The sequence below is a fragment of the Podarcis cretensis genome (assembly GCF_951804945.1).
Source record: "Podarcis cretensis genome assembly, chromosome: 5".
Lineage (NCBI taxonomy): Eukaryota > Metazoa > Chordata > Lepidosauria > Squamata > Lacertidae > Podarcis > Podarcis cretensis.
In genome coordinates, this window is record NC_137174.1 from 82,327,147 (window position 1) to 82,343,942 (window position 16,796).

Sequence of the window (16,796 nt, forward strand, 5' to 3'; positions counted from 1 at the left end):
ACTCAGATAGCTTTGGACATGTGAACTGAATTTCCAGGATGTCATTTGGGTGGGGAAAAGTTGTTCCTGTGTCCAGAGCTCCTGCATTCTACCTCTCCTATGCAAGTTTTTAAAGTTTGGTGTATGGGTTCGCCGCCGCCCCCCAGTCTTTGCAACTATTTTGTGCTTCCTTTCCTACTCTTTCTTTTAAAATGTCCAAAGCTACTGTCAGGAAGCCATGATTTTGGCTTAGGCAAATGCCTTTTTTTAAACATTCATTACGTTTATAGCAGGCATAGGCAAACTCAGCCCTCCAGATGTTTTGGGACTACAACTCCAATCATCCCTAGCTAACAGGACCAGTGATCAGGGATGATGGGAAATGTAGTCCCAAAACATCTGGAGGGCCGAGTTTGCCTATGCCTGGTTTATAGATTTCCATGCATAATATGTGCTGGAAAAATACTTGCCTAATTCATTGTTGCAATCATAAGATTTTAGACACCTGGTGTGGCCAGGCAGTCTGATATAAGCATTGGTCGAAGCAGGCATCTCCAAGCTTTTGGACACATCTGCAAACTGAATAGAAGGTTATGAGCACTGTGCACACGCTTTAACCATGTACATGCATGCACACTCTTCCCCACCCCTTCCCAGCTATCATTTAGGCTTGAAAAAGTGTTTTGGTTCTTTTCCAAGATAGGTGCTTGGGGTGGGGGGTGGGGAGTAACCGTCTGGGAGAGTGCAACCCATGTGTTAAAGGAAATATGTTCAACAAGTTTTTTAGAGAAAAGACCCAGAAAATTCTCACCAACAAGCTGTTTTCACAGGCTAAAATTACATGTGCTATTTCCAGGGTACACACACACACACCCAAAAAAAGAAGGAGGAGGAAAAGGATGACAGTGACTTGAAAGCAGCATATGTGAATTTATACATATACATGCAGACAGGGGAATATTTTAAAAAGAAATACAATACATGTCACCATTGGAAGAGACCATGAGGATCATGTATAGTGCAGTCCTCAGTAATGCAGGAACCTTTCACCCAATGTGGGGTTCAAACCCATGAACCTGAAATTAAGAGTCTCATGCTCTGCCAACTGTGCTACCCCTCATCAACAGTGGGGAAGACTACAACCAGGTGATATGTGTGCCTGCCCACCGGTCCTGAAAAACCTACATTGGCTACCAGTACTTTTCTGAGCGGGCGAGGGGCGCAGGTGGCGCTGTGAGTTAAACCACAGAGCCTAGGGCTTGCCGATCAGAAGGTCAGCAGTTCGAATCCCCGTGACGGGGTGAGCTCCCGTTGCTCGGTCCCAGCTCCTGCCAACCTAGCAGTTCGAAAGCACGTCAAAGTGCAAGTAGATAAATAGGTACCGCTCTGGTGGGAAGGTAACGGCGTTTCTGTGCGCTGCTCTGGTTCACCAGATGCGGCTTAGTCATGCTGGCCACATGACCCAGAAGCTGTACGCCGGCTCCCTCGGCCAATAAAGCAAGATGAGCGTCGCAACCCCAGAGTCGGTCATGACTGGACCTAATGGTCAGGGGTCCCTTTACCTTTACCTTTACTTTTCTGACCACAATTCAGAGTGTTGTTGGCCTTTACTGCTTTGGTCCTATATACCTGAAGGAGCATCTCCACCCCTGTCGTCCAGCTCCGAGGGCCTTCTGGCAGTCCCCTCATTGTGAGAAGTGAAGTTGCAGGGAACCAGGCAGACAGCCTTCTTGGTAGTGGAATGCCTTCCCATCAGATGTCAAAGAGATAAACAATCATATGATTTTTCACAGACATCTGAAGGCGGCCCTATTTCAGGAAGCTTTTAATGTCTCATGTTTGGGTGTGTTCCTTTATATTTTGTTGGAAGCCGCCCAGAGTGGCTGGGCCAACCCAGTCAGATGGCTGGGGTACGAGCAATAAATTATTATTATTATTATTATTACTACTACTACTATGTGCATTTATCACATGCATCTTAATTTCTTCATTCTCCCTCTGATCTCATGGGTTATGAGGAATATGTATAGGAGGATCCTTTGATTCCCAAATATAATCTGTACTATTTTACATTTACTTTGTAAGGATCTTGCTGCTTCTCCTATACTTACTGTAGTCAGGCAACATGTAGCATTAGTGAGCAGTACTGTACAGTATTTTTCTGTGGTTGTGCAAGATGGTTTTAATGTCCTTACTAAGTTGTCAGCAGCACATACATAAAAGATGAATTTGCTTGTAATGCGGGCATATTTAATTCTGACTCATTTTTCACTCCCACGGAGAAATGGAAAAAAGCTCGCATCCCACTAACAGTGCCATTGTGGTGTTCAGGAAAAGGGAATATGTGAGTATTTTGAAAAGCTGTGAATGACGTGTGAACATTTTGTTGCAATTTAAAGTTCACAGCAGTAAAACTAACAAACCTGCCTTGTAAATCTGCACCCCTGAAAATGAATGGGTTTTTCTTTTGTTCAACTGATAATTGGCTTATAGGTATAAGTCAATGTTATGGGGAGGGGAGATAGAATGGGGGGGGGAGGAAGAATTAATTTTAGCAACACTAGGAAATGACACGCTGAGTCAGCTCTGAGGATGGGAGCCATAAAAAAGTAAAGCATATTAACATAATTCCTACGTGCAGAAAAGTAATTACATAGAAACCTACTAGGAAAATAATTGAATTTAGCTGCCCCAATATATTAATGCATGCCTTCTGTTAAACTTTTAATAGTGCGTATTAGAGAGATCTTATAAATAGTCTTGCCTTTTTAGAGTTGCTAGTAAATGTATTGTAGGGTCAAATCTTTTATGGGTATCTTATGGGAGATTTAGAGGGAAGATTTTAAAGGCAGTTCTATAATCTCATAATCTTATAGTATACATTTCACACCAGTTCTTGTTTCATTGGGGTGGGTCACCCAAATTGTCTTCCTTAATGCTTCCTCCCTTAGAAATTTAGGCACTTATCCAATTCCAAAGCACTTACACGTAGATACGAGTAGTCTCATCATCCTAAGTGCTTTTGTGGGAGGAAAGTGAAATGTAATAGCCTACATTTGCGAAAAGGCCTTGGGAAGTTCTGATGTCATTATGGAGTCCAGATAAAAAAGATGATTCACCTTGTTCCTGAAAATACTATTGATAAAGCGATGTAGCCATCAACAACTGCAGGTTGTAATACCTTAAATGTCTGTTGTTGTAGTACAGGCAAGTCCAACCACAAGTAGCCTAAGATCTACCATCCAAAATAAAAAACTGGCAGTGATCTACCACACTCTCCCATTGTCATTCTTCAGCTTAAACACATTATATTTGGCTGAGCTTATGACAAAAATAATAACAAATGATAGTCGCTTACATAAAACCTGAAAAGTTCATCATAAATCAATATTTTTTTTAAAAAAAATACATACTTTGTATACTTGTAATAGCATAAGAAAATAACATTGAGGACAGGGTCCTACATAATCAGAACATGATGCACGGATTGTTGTTCACAAAAGCTCATGCCATAACAAATGTGTTATGTCTTTAAAGTACCCCAGGACTCTTGCTGTTTTTCAACTGAGTCAGGGGCACTGGTCAACCACAGCAGTTTCCCCCATAGTTCGAAATAGAAATTGGCAGAGTTGAACTGCAGAGTTGACAGCCTTCAAGCACCACCTTAAGAACTGGATGAAACCTGTAGAAGCCCTTTCCCCTGGATCCAACCCACCCCTTCCTTTTGAGTAAATGTAAACCAGCCCTTTCTCTCTCTGAGGAGCCAGTGTGCAGGACTGCACACACACACACACACACACACACCCCTTTCCCCGCGTGGGTGAGATGGCAGCTGCTAGGAAGGGTCCCCCACTCCCTCATGCGTGTTTACTTGGGAGTAAAGCCTCAGTGGTCGGTTTACACCCAGCATGGAGGGGAGGGGGCAAGGCAGTCCTCTCCTCGGGGCTGGCTCCTGGAATGTCCAGCACTCTCTCTCTCACCCAAACAAGTCCTTTCTCTCAAGGAGCCAGCGTGCATGGCTTCTATCCACGTGCTGGACAATGCTGCTGTAGTAGGACCTTAAGAGTCAGAAAATCCAGAGATAGAAGCATTTTCCTTCATTGGTTACACATGTGTTCCGTATTATTTTAGAAGCTTTTCCTTTGTTTGATATACAGGTTTGACTGATTAAATGCCAGCAACATAGTGAGACAATGGCAAGGCTTGGGTTCATTTACTTCCCATCCCTGCAGCCACAAAGCTGAGTTTGGGTGGTGGGGGGGGTTCCCCCCATAATGACTTTCTAACCTACTTTTTAGGGTATTTACCTTCCCAAGGTGGATTACATCAAACCAATACAGCACAAAATGAAATTTCCAAGGTTTGAAATAACAGCAAAAACAATGTTTTCAAACAACCACGAAAGCTCCTGATTGCAGACCAGGAAAAAAACACACCTGCATTTAGGGCTTTTCTGAAGGATAACAGAACTGGTGGTGGTGGTGTGTGGAATACACATTTTTGTGTGCAGAGGGCATTTCTGAGATACAAAACCGCTACGTTTTTTATTAGCTTCAACTTGTACTTTCATCTGACCACAATCAGCTGTGTTTCATTTTAACTATACAATAGTTTGAAATAGACAACGTCTTATAATGGGTCGTAAAACTTAACAAATCTTAACCAACCACAGTTAAAATTAACATCATTACCTGAAACCTAAACCTTGTTTAAACTGCGGTCAATATAAAAAAGGAAATTTTCTGTAGTGGCTTGTTCCTGAGGGAGAACATGCAAGCCTAAGGCAAGCCTTAGATTAATACACCTGTCTTCATCATGTTCATTAATTTCAGTGGGTCTGCCCTGGGCAAAGCTTTGTGGAACAGCACTCATAGACTGGCAGTAACCTCTCCCAACTCTGTCTGGACATGCCAGGGATTGAACCCAGGGCCTTACAAAGTAGATGCTTTGCCACTAAACTGTGGTCCTTCCTCATTTAGGGCTTTGAAAATGGTATTTCTCAACCCGTGCCCCTTTCAGCTAATATAAAAATCCCACACACAGCCCTTTCAAGCATGGGTCCCCTAATTATTATATTGGAATTTTCAAATGTAATAAAATTTTGCAGGTTCTAATGTTCTATTTATGTTGCACATATTTTTTGAACCTCATCCCCAAGACCATCATATGCCCCTCAGTCAAGAAACACTTCTTTGTAGACTAATACCTGCACCATAAATTGGGTCCAAGAACAAAATTCGGCTACTAGTGCTGAATTGGGTGTATTGTGATCTAAATGCGTAGCTCGCTCACTGTTTTGGACCCTAAAAGATGAGTCATGAAACCACAACATGAAAAGTCCACTGTAAGTCCTCTGTAATAAGCCTTAAGGCCTAACCAACTAATGCTTGAATTAATCTCAAGATGGCTTAGGTCCTCCCCCTTCCCCCATCCCTTGTGCTTCCAGGAAATTCTCCTGATGATAACTCCGTCACTGAATTACTTTGAGTGGGCGGGGTGGTTTCCTGCTTCCATTAACATGAAACATGTGCTATAATCACCCTACTGTTCTGAAGTTTCATAAAAGAACAAGAGACTTCACAATATCAAGAGAGAGAAGGCAAAATGGTGTCAGTTATCTGCTATTACAAGATTAATGAATGACATGACCCCAAAGTGGCTGGTTGGCTTTTATGGAAAAGCAGCGTGCACTCCAGATGCACAGCATGAGAGGCAGCAGGGAATGTGGGGGGTTTCATCTCCAAAGCGTGCGCTCATTCGGTGTCACTAAGCTCCAAGCGTTCCTGAGATGTGCACCTGTCAGTGGGGCTTTGTCTCAATCTGAGAGGCAAAGTGTTCTAAGCACGTGCATTTTGCATCCCCGAGCTGATCACATAACATAGCGGTTGGCAGCCAACCTTCCAGGCTGCAGCTTGAACTTCAGAAACGCCTTTATTGTAAACTACTATAGTGGAACCTCAGGACGCGGGTGGCGCTGTGGTCTAAACCACAGAGCCTAGGGCTTGCCGATCAGAAGGTCGGCGGTTCAAATCCCCATGACGGAGTGAGCTCCCGTTGTTCGGTCCAATTTCCCGCCCACCTAACAGTTCAAAAGCACATCAGAGTGCAAGTAGATAAATAGGTACCGCTCTGGCGGGAAGGTAAACAGCGTTTCTGTGCGCTGCTCTGGTTCGCCAGAAGCGGCTTAGTCATGCTGGCCACATGACCCAGAAGCTCCGTTGGCCAATAAAGTGAGATGAGCACTGCAATCCCAGAGTCGGCCACGACTGGACCTAACGGTCAAGGGTACCTTTACCTTACAGTGGAACCTTAGGTTACGTACCGTCTTCCTTTCAAACGCTTCGGGTAACGAGCTTCGCTAACCCGGAAGTGGATGCTCCTTGCCCCAGGATGCAAGCAGAAGTCGCACGGCGATGGCAAGAGGCCCCATTGGCGAAGGCGCACCTCATATTAAGAACAGTTTCGGGTTAAGAACAGACCTCCAGAACAAATTAAGTTCGCAACCAGAGGTACCACTGTATATCGTAAAAATATTGACTTGTATCCAGTGGCATCAGTCAGCTGATGGTAAAGGTTCTGTCAGGAGAGCAGGGAAGGAAGGAATTTTCAGGGATCCCATCAGTTACCACCACAGCAGCCCTCTTAAATCTGCTCCGGAGGGGGGGTGTCTCCCAGTGAGGAGGGAGCTTGCAGGGAGGAGAGGTAATTTCTAAGAACCACTTCCCTCCCCCTTTCACTGTGGAAAAGCCCTACAGTCAGCTAAGTAACACTGTCGGCTACAGCCCAGTTATTTTCAGTACTCCTGATTTTTTTCTGAGCGAGTCCCTGAAGCAGAAAAATTGCCCAAGAGAGGATTCAGGGGAGGCATGTGTAAATAATGCGCATCCAAAGAAATGTCTGTAAATTGAAGTGATACTGGACATGCTCTGTAACTATCTACTTGGGGTTTTTTTCTTTGCTTTTGTTAATTAGCTAGATCGAGGAAACCTCCTTATCAATTTGAAAGAAAGAGGAAAAAGGAAAAAAGTCAAACAGCTGTTCTCAACCTGTGGGTCCCCAGATGTTGTTGGACTACGACTCCCATCATCCCTGAGCTCTGGCCTTGCTAGCTAGGGGTGATGGGAGTTGTAGTTCAACAACATCTGGGGACCCACAGGTTGAGAAAGGCTGAATGCAGGTTGTCCTTGTCCCCTGCTCCTCTGCTATCCCCCCTTTTTTTGCAGTGTGTTAGACTGCATTGGAGGCTGGAGTTGCCCCAGGTCTGAACAACCTGGGATAGAGGGGCTCCTTTTAATAGATGGGACGACTGTGTGCTTCTGGGCCCTTTGGCCTGCTGCTTATGGCTGCGGGCCATGCGGCCTTGGCTTTTTATATCATTCTGCTTTGTACGTATCAGGGGTGTGTGTGTGTTTTGCTCTGGTGTACTCTGCTAGGCAGGCCTTTCCATCTATTTTTAACCTGCACTACCAGGGACTAGAGGAAGATTGTTGCTTTCCTTCTGTAACTGGCGAAGAAGTGTAATCAGCTGGCTTCAGCTCAAAGCCAGCCTTTACTTTATTTGGAGAAGAAGAAAAAGCAGCGTACTTTGGAGTGGATTGTAGCTGCATGCTTCAGAGGTAGGTGATAGCAGCTGGCGAGAAGATCAGGCTCCTGACAGGTCCCAGTGTCTGAGGGCAAGAGACTTTTAACAGCCGGGAATGGACCTTCTCATTGCACGAAAAAGAAGACTGAAACTACTGGTCCGGCTTTAAGCTGCCACCTGAAACTGCAGTTTTAATGAATGGGCTTCGGGAAAGGAGACTTGAAGCGCAGAATAAGTTGCAGGCAGAAGAGAAAGTGACCAGTTTGTTTTCCTAGGGGTTTTTAAGGGTTAAAGGAATGCATTTGGATAGTGATGGAATGGATGACATCATCACTGAAGTATCCACATTGGATGTGGAGGGGAATTATAAAAAGGTAAGAGACACAAAAGGGCTCTTTTGTCTGGGAACAATTGCTGCTGTTTGCAGGAGAGAAACAAATCAGGGCCGTGCAGTTGCAAAAAAGAAAGAAAGAAAAAGCATTCACAAAACATCCTTCAAGGATGCAAAAACAGAAATAAATGTGCATGTTCATGACAGTGTCTCTTTAGTTCACTATATAATGACATTTGTTGTCATAATAAATGTTTTCACCAACTTTCTGTTAAGCTTTAGTTCAGAATATTGCATTCTACATACTTTTTGGTTTGGCTATATAAAACATTTTAACTGTCAGCATTGCAGATCGATGGAAATCAGGTGCTAGGAGTGTATTGATGTAGTATGTTGTAGTAAGTTAGGCAATCCAGTTTTGATTAATGTTTGAAACTTGAATGGTCTTTTTTTTTCTTTTCTCTCTCTTTCTCACTTCTCCTACCACCAACCCATTGAATAGAAACTTTTTAAATTGAACAGTACAGTGAGTTTACCCAGGGTGTGGAGAGTTTATATAAACTGCTGCATTGGCATGTCTTTAAAAAGCATGCCAGCTGCAATATGGAACTTTAAATATAGTAATTGTCTATGTCTGGTAATAACAGACATACTTAAAAATAACTTTAGCTGCATGGCTGAGGTCTTGACATCAAATTACAAGAATATGCCAGTTCTTAGCCTAAGTGTGCCCCAAAGTTCCACTCTTTCTGTATTTGTCTTCTTCTGGCCAGAACTTGTTGCCTTAAGAATCTGTTGATGGGTTTCTGAATGCACAGATTTCCCTTATGTATGGAATTTGACACATTTTACCGTCACATTGGCTTAATGGAAAGTTTAGCGATACCTACTTTGTTGCCTACAAATACGTTTTGTGATTTATTTAATTCTGCAACTGTATGTATTAATTTTGGAAAGCTAATGACACCTACCTTGTGGGACATGGAGGCTGTTGTACCAGCTGGGGGAGGCCGTAATTCCAAGCATAGCATGCAATTTGCACGCAGAAGGTCCCAAAAGTTCAGCCCTCGACATCTCCCTTTAGTGGAATCTCCTGTAGCATGAAATAGTCAGAATGTGACTTGCAGTCTGGCTAACTATAAGGAAGCTTTATATGTTCATAGTTGGAGAACTTCCAACACACTAGCTTTATAAATTTGCTATAAAAAAAAATCCCATAATGGTCAGAAACTCTGATACTAGTGTCCGAGAATATTATCATTTTTCAATCTCGCTCCTTGGCTGGTACCTCAAATATTTGTTTCTGGCTCTTTTGAAGCCTAGATATTTGAAATACAAGTTAATTTTGGATTCTGCCATCTTTGAATTGCCTTTATGTTACTATCGGACTAAATAAACATTCTAATTATAGTGTTTTGTTTGTGTTTCTAGAAAACTTAGTAAACTATATGCAGTAAATGAGATGGAACAATGGAAGTAACAATTTGACTTGTTCTGAACTCTTAACGGCTTGCATTTCTGGCTGTCTACCCTTCTTGCAGCCATATTTCTATTGCTATAAATGCCACGTTGGTAAAGTGTTCTAGAGAATATGCACATGAACCTATCCTCTTAATACGAAAGGCCTTGTATTGTGAGAGGAAAGGGGCAATGATACCTAATAAGAGACCTGTCAGTTTCATATAAATGTTGACATACTGTTCTCATTGCGCATGTATGCAGTATAAAGCTCACCGTGAATGTACACCATTAACACATAAAACTCATTTATTGGTAATATCTGGAATAAAGTGTCCTTTAAAAGGGTCAATAAAATTATCCTCTGACGTGTTATTGCTGCCGGTTGAGCAATCAGCTAATGATCCTGCTAGCTTTTGTGAGACTCAGGCTCTCCTTTAACAATTCAGACAAAATGATAGGAGTAAGTCAGCAGCATTTCTGAAGCACCATAAAAAGCATCAATAAAACAGAGGGGCCGCAAAGCTTATCCAGTGAAGTTATGTTTGAAGCACACCAATTTGGGCCAGATCAAGAAATACTCTTGGAAATAAAGTGCTACTTCTGGAGATTTCCTGTATCCCAAGTTACTTCAGCCCTCGGTGATTTTCTACATATTTGCAGCAAATCTTGTTGGCTAAATTGGTTCTTTCCAAACTGTGCTGAAGACAACAGTTGTTCACCACACCTGCTGAGAGAATAGAATGGACTGAAAGGAAGTGGCAGTGTTAATCATCTGAGCTAGTAGGACATAACTAGGTAGAACTGGGTTGGCCATGTAAATGGTCTTGAAGATATAGCTACCATATTGAAACCATCCAGGAAAATAGAATATAGCCTGGTAAATTAACGGCATGAAAGCTGCATAAAAATATGAACATTTTGTGAAATAATAGGACCTGGGCACTGGAGGATGCCACCCATGTTGGATCCAGATTTTGTAGGTTCCTTGGGCAAGACACTCTCCATGGGTCCTCCTCCCTGTGCGATTTTGTCTCATCACTGCAGTAGGTCCAGTGGGCTTTTGGCAGTGTTCCTGACCCCCTCCCAGGGTGTCAGCAGACACTTGACATGGCCTCTGAACACCACATTTTGGACTACAACTCCTATCATCCCTAGCTAGCAAGACCAGTGGTCAGGGATGATGGGAATTGTAGTTCAAAAACAGCTGGAGGCCCAAGGTTGGGAAACACTGGTTTATACTACTCCCCCCCCCTTTCATACAGATTAAGCTTGCATTACAGAACAAAATGTAATTCACGCTATTATGTGAAGGACCTCTAAGTTCTTAAAGCTTTAGGAGGCATCTCCAGAGAGTTACATCTCCAGTATCTCTTGATATTATATCTGTGCAGCTCCTTGTTTGGTGCAGATCACATGATAGGTATCACATGATGGTGTTTCCTGCTTGGCAGGGGGTTGGACTCGGTGGCCCTTGTGGTCTCTTCCAACTCTATGCTTCTATGATTCTATTACCCAGGTTTTACTGAAGCATGTATCAAAACAACCATTCACGTTAATGGAACCAGATTGCACCAAACATGAATCCTGAGTTTTATGGTGGCTGTGCTAGATCTTTGCATTCTAGCTGAGAGTTGTTAGAGGACATGTAACTACAATTTGCAGAGTTCCCTGGGGTGAGGGATTGACTGTTAAACCATTTTGGGAATTGTAGCTTTGTAAAGATGCGGGTGGCGCTGTGGGTTAAACCACAGAGCCTAGGACTTGCCGATCAGAAGGTTGCCGGTTCGAATCCCCACGACAGGGTGAGCTCCTGTTGCTCGATCCCTGCTCCTGCCAACCTAACAGTTTGAAAGCACGTCAAAGTGCAAGTAGATAAATAGGTACCGCTCCGGCGGGAAGGTAAACGGCGTATCTGTGCGCTGCTCTGGTTCACCAGAAGCGGCTTGGTCATGCTGGCCACATGACCCGGAAGCTATACGCTGGCTCCCTCGGCCAATAAAGTGAGATGAGCGTCGCAACCCCAGAGTTGGTCACGACTGGACCTAATGGTCAGGCGTCCCTTTACCTTTAAAGAAGCAAGGGGTCTCCTTTCCATTCTCAGCATCCTTAACAAACTGTCCTTCCAAGGATTCTGTTTAAAGTAGTATGTTACTGCCTAAGTTCTACTCAGAGTCGACTCAGTGAAATCAATGAACCTAAGTTAACAATGTCCATTGCCTTCAATGGGTCTCTAGCGTTGAATACAGCCCAGTAGTCAGTCTAAAATAAAAAAAATCCCAACTTCTAATGAGCTGGACTATTTCAATAGGAAGGCTGCTGAGTTTTTGGAGACTGAACTTGCAAACGTTTAGGAGGAGAGGAGAATTATTAAAAAGTAGATCAATGGCCTGTGAAACAACCTTGCAGTATATAAACATATAAATATTTGGCCAGCAGACTTGTAAACCTGTTATAATAGCTAGCGCTAACTTGTCTTTAGATGAGTTGGCCAGCTTCCTCAACTGTTGTTTAGCTGCCAAAGTTCATAGCGTAAACCCCAAGCTTCCAATATGCAGGTGCAACATTTGGCTTTTTAATGGATCGGAAAGACCCCATGACCCCTGCTACCACATACTGAAAAATAAAACCAACATTGTTGGGCCATAAGTGTGTGTACACTTCCTTTTTTTTAAAAAAACAAAAACAAGATATTTAAAAAATGCATAAAACAATTTTCTAGTAACCCTCTGGTGGTCTGCTGTGGACTAAGGCTGCTTTTCTGCCTGCCATTTTATGATGATGCTAATTATGCCAGTTTCTGTGCTCTCATTAGTTACTGTGCTAACTGTGTCATTGCTCCACCCTCACAGGCATGTCCAAAGTCCGTTTTGGGGGCCTAAACCGGCCCTTTGGCCAGTTTTATCCAGCCCCTGTGGCAGTTCATTTACTGGGGCCAAACAAACAAAGCTTCAATCCTAAGAAAAGGAAAGGTCAACAACTTCAACCCTGGGTCTACTGCTTGCTCTTGCATCATCCTCACAATTTAATTAGTCTTTTTATTCTCCCCGTGTCTTCCCATGAGCCACTCTAATTGTAGGTAAAACATGAGTAACTTTGTAGCACCCTGCTTGTGGTTAACGCTTAGCTGGAATGAAATATTCAACGCAGCAATAGAGAAATTAAAATAGTAATTTATTTGTCAGACAAATAAATATGAGGCACAGTGGTATATGGTTACCAAGCTCTGGCCTGGCCTCTTGCCATTCTGGCCAGCACTTATATTTCCTTAATCCAGCCCCCTTGCTCCTCCTGTGGCCGCCTCTGTCCAATCAGCCTGGTTGAAATTCCTATTGGCTGTTTGCTAGAACCAATCACAAAAGATACACCCATTTCCTTCTTGCCCTTTTATGGAAATCAAAAAGCTATATATTCTTCTATCTATAAATGACAAATAAGTAGTAATATATCTTACATGTGTCTCAACAAGGAATCTTAATTACCAGCTCACCTCTTGCCCTCCTTGCCCTATTGCCTTCCAAAACAGATAATTAATCTTGAATTTTTATCTTATGCATGTCAAGGATTGAGTTCACATCAACATTGAGAGATCTCCTTCATTTGAAGGTTTCTAAACAAAAGGCCTGACAACCATATATCAAGAGCGCTCGATTGGCGTCTTCTGTCTGGCAAGGGGGGGCTGGTGCCTGACTTAATTTCAGGATAGTTACAACTCTTACAACTATATGAAATAAGAATCTAGCATTTCTTAAATCCTTTGCATAATTATATTTAAACTAATATATTTAATACATAAATAACCTTTTAAAAGGAAAAGAAATCTTAAAAGGATCTTAGTTTAAGAAACAAACAGCTTTTGAAAAGTCTTCCCAGAAAATGTTCTGTTTCTACCAGCTAGATGCTTTTTCACTGCTCTTGACCTTCTTAACCTTAGGAAGAAGATATGGCTCATTTTACTATTTATCCACCCTTAATTTGTAGGGTCAGTGTAACCTTGGCTGTCAGCCTGTAATTCCCTTTTTACGACTTTGAGAATTGTTTTCTGCTATAAATCAGGGGGGCCCCTTGTCTAGGAGTAAAAATATCTTGCCAAGGTTTTTTAGGCAACTGGTCTTCTAAGACTGGTCTTTTAAGATACAGGCCCTGATTAAACATATAAGCTTTAATAAAAATGCAGGCTTATGATTAGATGCCTCAACTTAAGTATTACGGCCGCAGATCTTATGCATAGATGTGATGCAACCAACAGATCAGTTGCACTGATGCACAAATACCTGCAAATCACTATGTGCAGCACTTGAGCTGAAAATGGCACACTCTCTTTTAATCTTTTAATGGCTTCAAATAGGGACAGATAGATCAGTCTGTTTCTGGTTTCTGTCATACATTGATCTGCAATTTAAAACCACGGAGTTGTCTCTCCTTCCCTCATGCACCCCAAAAATCAACTTCAGAGGGTGCCCCAATGTCTAACCTCATATGTGCCCACTCAACTGCTTCAATCTCCAGCAGTGGCGCTGTTATAGGTGCCACCCAATATTTGCTCCGCACTTGTAAGAAATAATTCTTTTAGTTTCACCTACACTTTGGAACTCCCTGCCTGCAGGGAACTCCCTTCGGGTCCCTTCACATCTATTCCTTTCAGCATCTGCTTAAAACATTTTTGTTTAGGCAAGCCTATCCCGACACACAAATGTTGGACATGTTTAATCTCTTTTTCGTTTACTGCTGATTTTATTTTGTAATGTTTTTAACTACTTGTTCTTAAGTTTTTATTGATAGTCATAATATTTCTTGTAAACTGCTTAGAGGTTTTGCTACAGTCAAGTGGTGTGTATATATTGTGCTGAATAAACAAAAAAAGGGGGGTGACAGGGGAAGGGAGGTGGGAATTCTGTTGCACAAGTGGAACAGCAGTGTCGGATACAACACAGACACACGCAACACCTTATTTTCTGTATCTTTTTACATAACATGCATTTAAAATAAATATATTTATATGCTTTTTATCCCAATGTATGCAATTTCATATGCATTTTTGGCATGTTTTATGAGCCAGGGACTGTTATCGCAAAGTTCTAAGCATCCTGGAAACTGAAAGTGCATTCCAGTTTGGGTATTTAATCCAGGAAATGTGAATCAGCTCAGTTTGCTTTTAAAAATGTGTTCCAGTCTAAAGCATCCCTAGCTTCAGAGCCATAGATCTGGATTTTGGCATGCAACCTTAGTCAATATTTGCCCTTTAAACTGCTGCATGCAGTGTGTAGGAAATCGGTAGATTTTACACTGAGACTTGCACATGTAGCAGGCTCTGTGAAGTAACACTTGACTCACCGACGAATGGATAACGTCATATGTGGTGTTGCTTTTTAACATTGAAAATGTGTATTTGAAAAAAAAGTTTATTTTAAACAAAAACTGGCCAGTGCAATGCCCAGATGGTGAAATTAGCTCCTGCAGCAAACTTGGAAGATGAGGGAAATTGATTTGTTGAGGACTTTACTTGTAGGATGTTGTGCTGGGTGATAGTCCTGGTTCCGTCTTTAGCCTATGCATTTCATTCCTTCCATAGACACAACCACAGTGCTCACACACCAGAAGGGTGATGCTATCAGTTTAGAGAAACCTTAAGGTTTTCAGAAGTACAAAGAATATTTAGAAAGAAACTTTGAAGGGTTGGGAGTGGGCAAAAGCAGCATGTGAGGATTGGGCATGTTAGTGGCTGCATATTACTGATGGAGTGGGGCAGAGAACTGAGGGTGGGGGTAAAAGAATGGAAAAAACAGGGACCACCTTTTGTTGCAGGTCCCACTCGTTCTTACTAACATGAGAAATGGCGAGTGCCTTTTTTCTATTAATGCCAGCGTGATAAGGAAGGTGGGGACTTCCAGTGGTTGGCAGTTGACAACTGCCTTTTGGGCTTTGGGAGTGATTTGTGGCTACTGTGAGCATGGACTGCTGTTGGGAGTAATGTAGAAACTTCCATGTGAAAGCTTCATGGATAGCTCCATTGGTTAGAGTGTGGTGCTGATAGTGCCAAGGTTGCAGGTTCAATCCTTGCATGGGGCAGCTACATATTCCTGCTAATTCAGAGTGATCCTCAGGGTCTCTTCCAACTCTATGATTTTATGATATGCACCAAGCATGCCATTCTGGCTGAAAATATTCTGTTCACCATAGTTTTTGTTGGCTATTACTGTCTGCCGCTGTCAAACCTTACAGATTTTTTGAGTGCTTGACTGGTATTTCTTGGTTTTTATTATTTAAATTGTATTTTTGTTTTGCGTATTGTTCTTTTATGATGCCTCTTCTTTTGCTTCCTTCTGTAGTGGTTTAGCCTCTAGGCGACTGGATGCTGCTGCATCTAGATTTATATTTTATTTTGACAGTGTCCAAGATTATCCTTACACAACTGTCTCCACATCTTTCTCTGAATTCTCCCCCCACTGCAGGAAAACAGCTTCATAAAACAGCAGTGCAGATGGAAGCATCTTCAGTAGCATGTAATAGATTGGATGAAAAACAAAATCTAATGAGAGAGCCCCCTGAGGTTCCTTTTCTGTTATAGCAGCACTTGTGGCAAAGTGAAAATGAATATACCAGCTTATTAAGTTCAGCCTCTGTGCTCTTAAAGTTATTGATTTTTCCCTCATGTTGCAGTTCGTTTGCCGCTGCACTTTTTTTGAGACAGAAAAGCTATATACCAGATGCATAGTGCGCCATACGTTTCAAAGAATGGTTCTTGGAAGCATTCAGTTAGCAGTCATATCTATGGGCAATCACTAATGAATTCTGCTAATGGTGATGCTCCACAAAATCACTAGGCTGTAATTGCTTCAGATTAGACAGTGTGGCACCAGTTTCCAACTCTAATAAACAAAGTATGAATTAAAACCTATTGTTGCTTAGGCTGAATCCGTAGAGGGAACTGGGTATTTGCAGTTTGTTTGTTTGTTTGTAGAATGGATCAGGCCAAAGGCCCATCTAGTCCAACATAGCTCAGTAGGTAGAGCATGATATTCTTAATCTCAGGGTTGTGGGTTCAAGCTCCAACTTGGGCAAAAGTTTCCTGCATTGCAGGGATTTGGAGTAGATGACCCTTGGAAACCCTTCCAACTCTCTATATATGTATAATTCTATGATCCTATTCTTACAGTGGCCAACCAGATACCTCTGGGAAAACCACAAGCAGGCTTTTTTCTGTTGAGGGCCGCATTTGCTCTGGGGTAAGCTGATGAGGGCCATATGCTAGTGGTGAGTGGGGCATGGCCAAGAGTGGGTGGGCAGCCACTTTTCTCACTTTCTGATGCTCCCCTTTTCTCTTTTACACTCTTTCCTCCTGCACTGCAAACTGCCAGGTCTTGCCAGAGACCTGAACAGTTTGCTTACAGAGGGCTTTCCACCCCGCAACACACACACACACACACACACACACACACACACACA

At 42.5% G+C, this 16,796-nt stretch overlaps 1 protein-coding gene across 11 annotated transcripts in view; it reads left to right on the forward strand.

The window, feature by feature from the left end:
* LOC307216995 (schwannomin-interacting protein 1) overlaps window positions 1-16,796 on the forward strand; it is a 387,429-nt gene that overhangs the window by 346,920 nt on the left and 23,713 nt on the right. For 2 of the 11 annotated variants that reach the window (XM_079977954.1, XM_079977960.1), the window contains exon 1: window positions 7,522-7,935. The exons of 8 other annotated variants lie outside the window; for them this stretch is intronic. In XM_079977954.1, coding sequence (XP_079834080.1) covers window positions 7,874-7,935 — 62 coding nt within the window. In that variant the 5' untranslated portion in view covers window positions 7,522-7,873. Of the gene's footprint in view, window positions 1-7,521; window positions 7,936-16,796 lie in introns of those variants that run through there. One more of the 11 variants, XM_079977953.1, reaches the window with a different exon arrangement.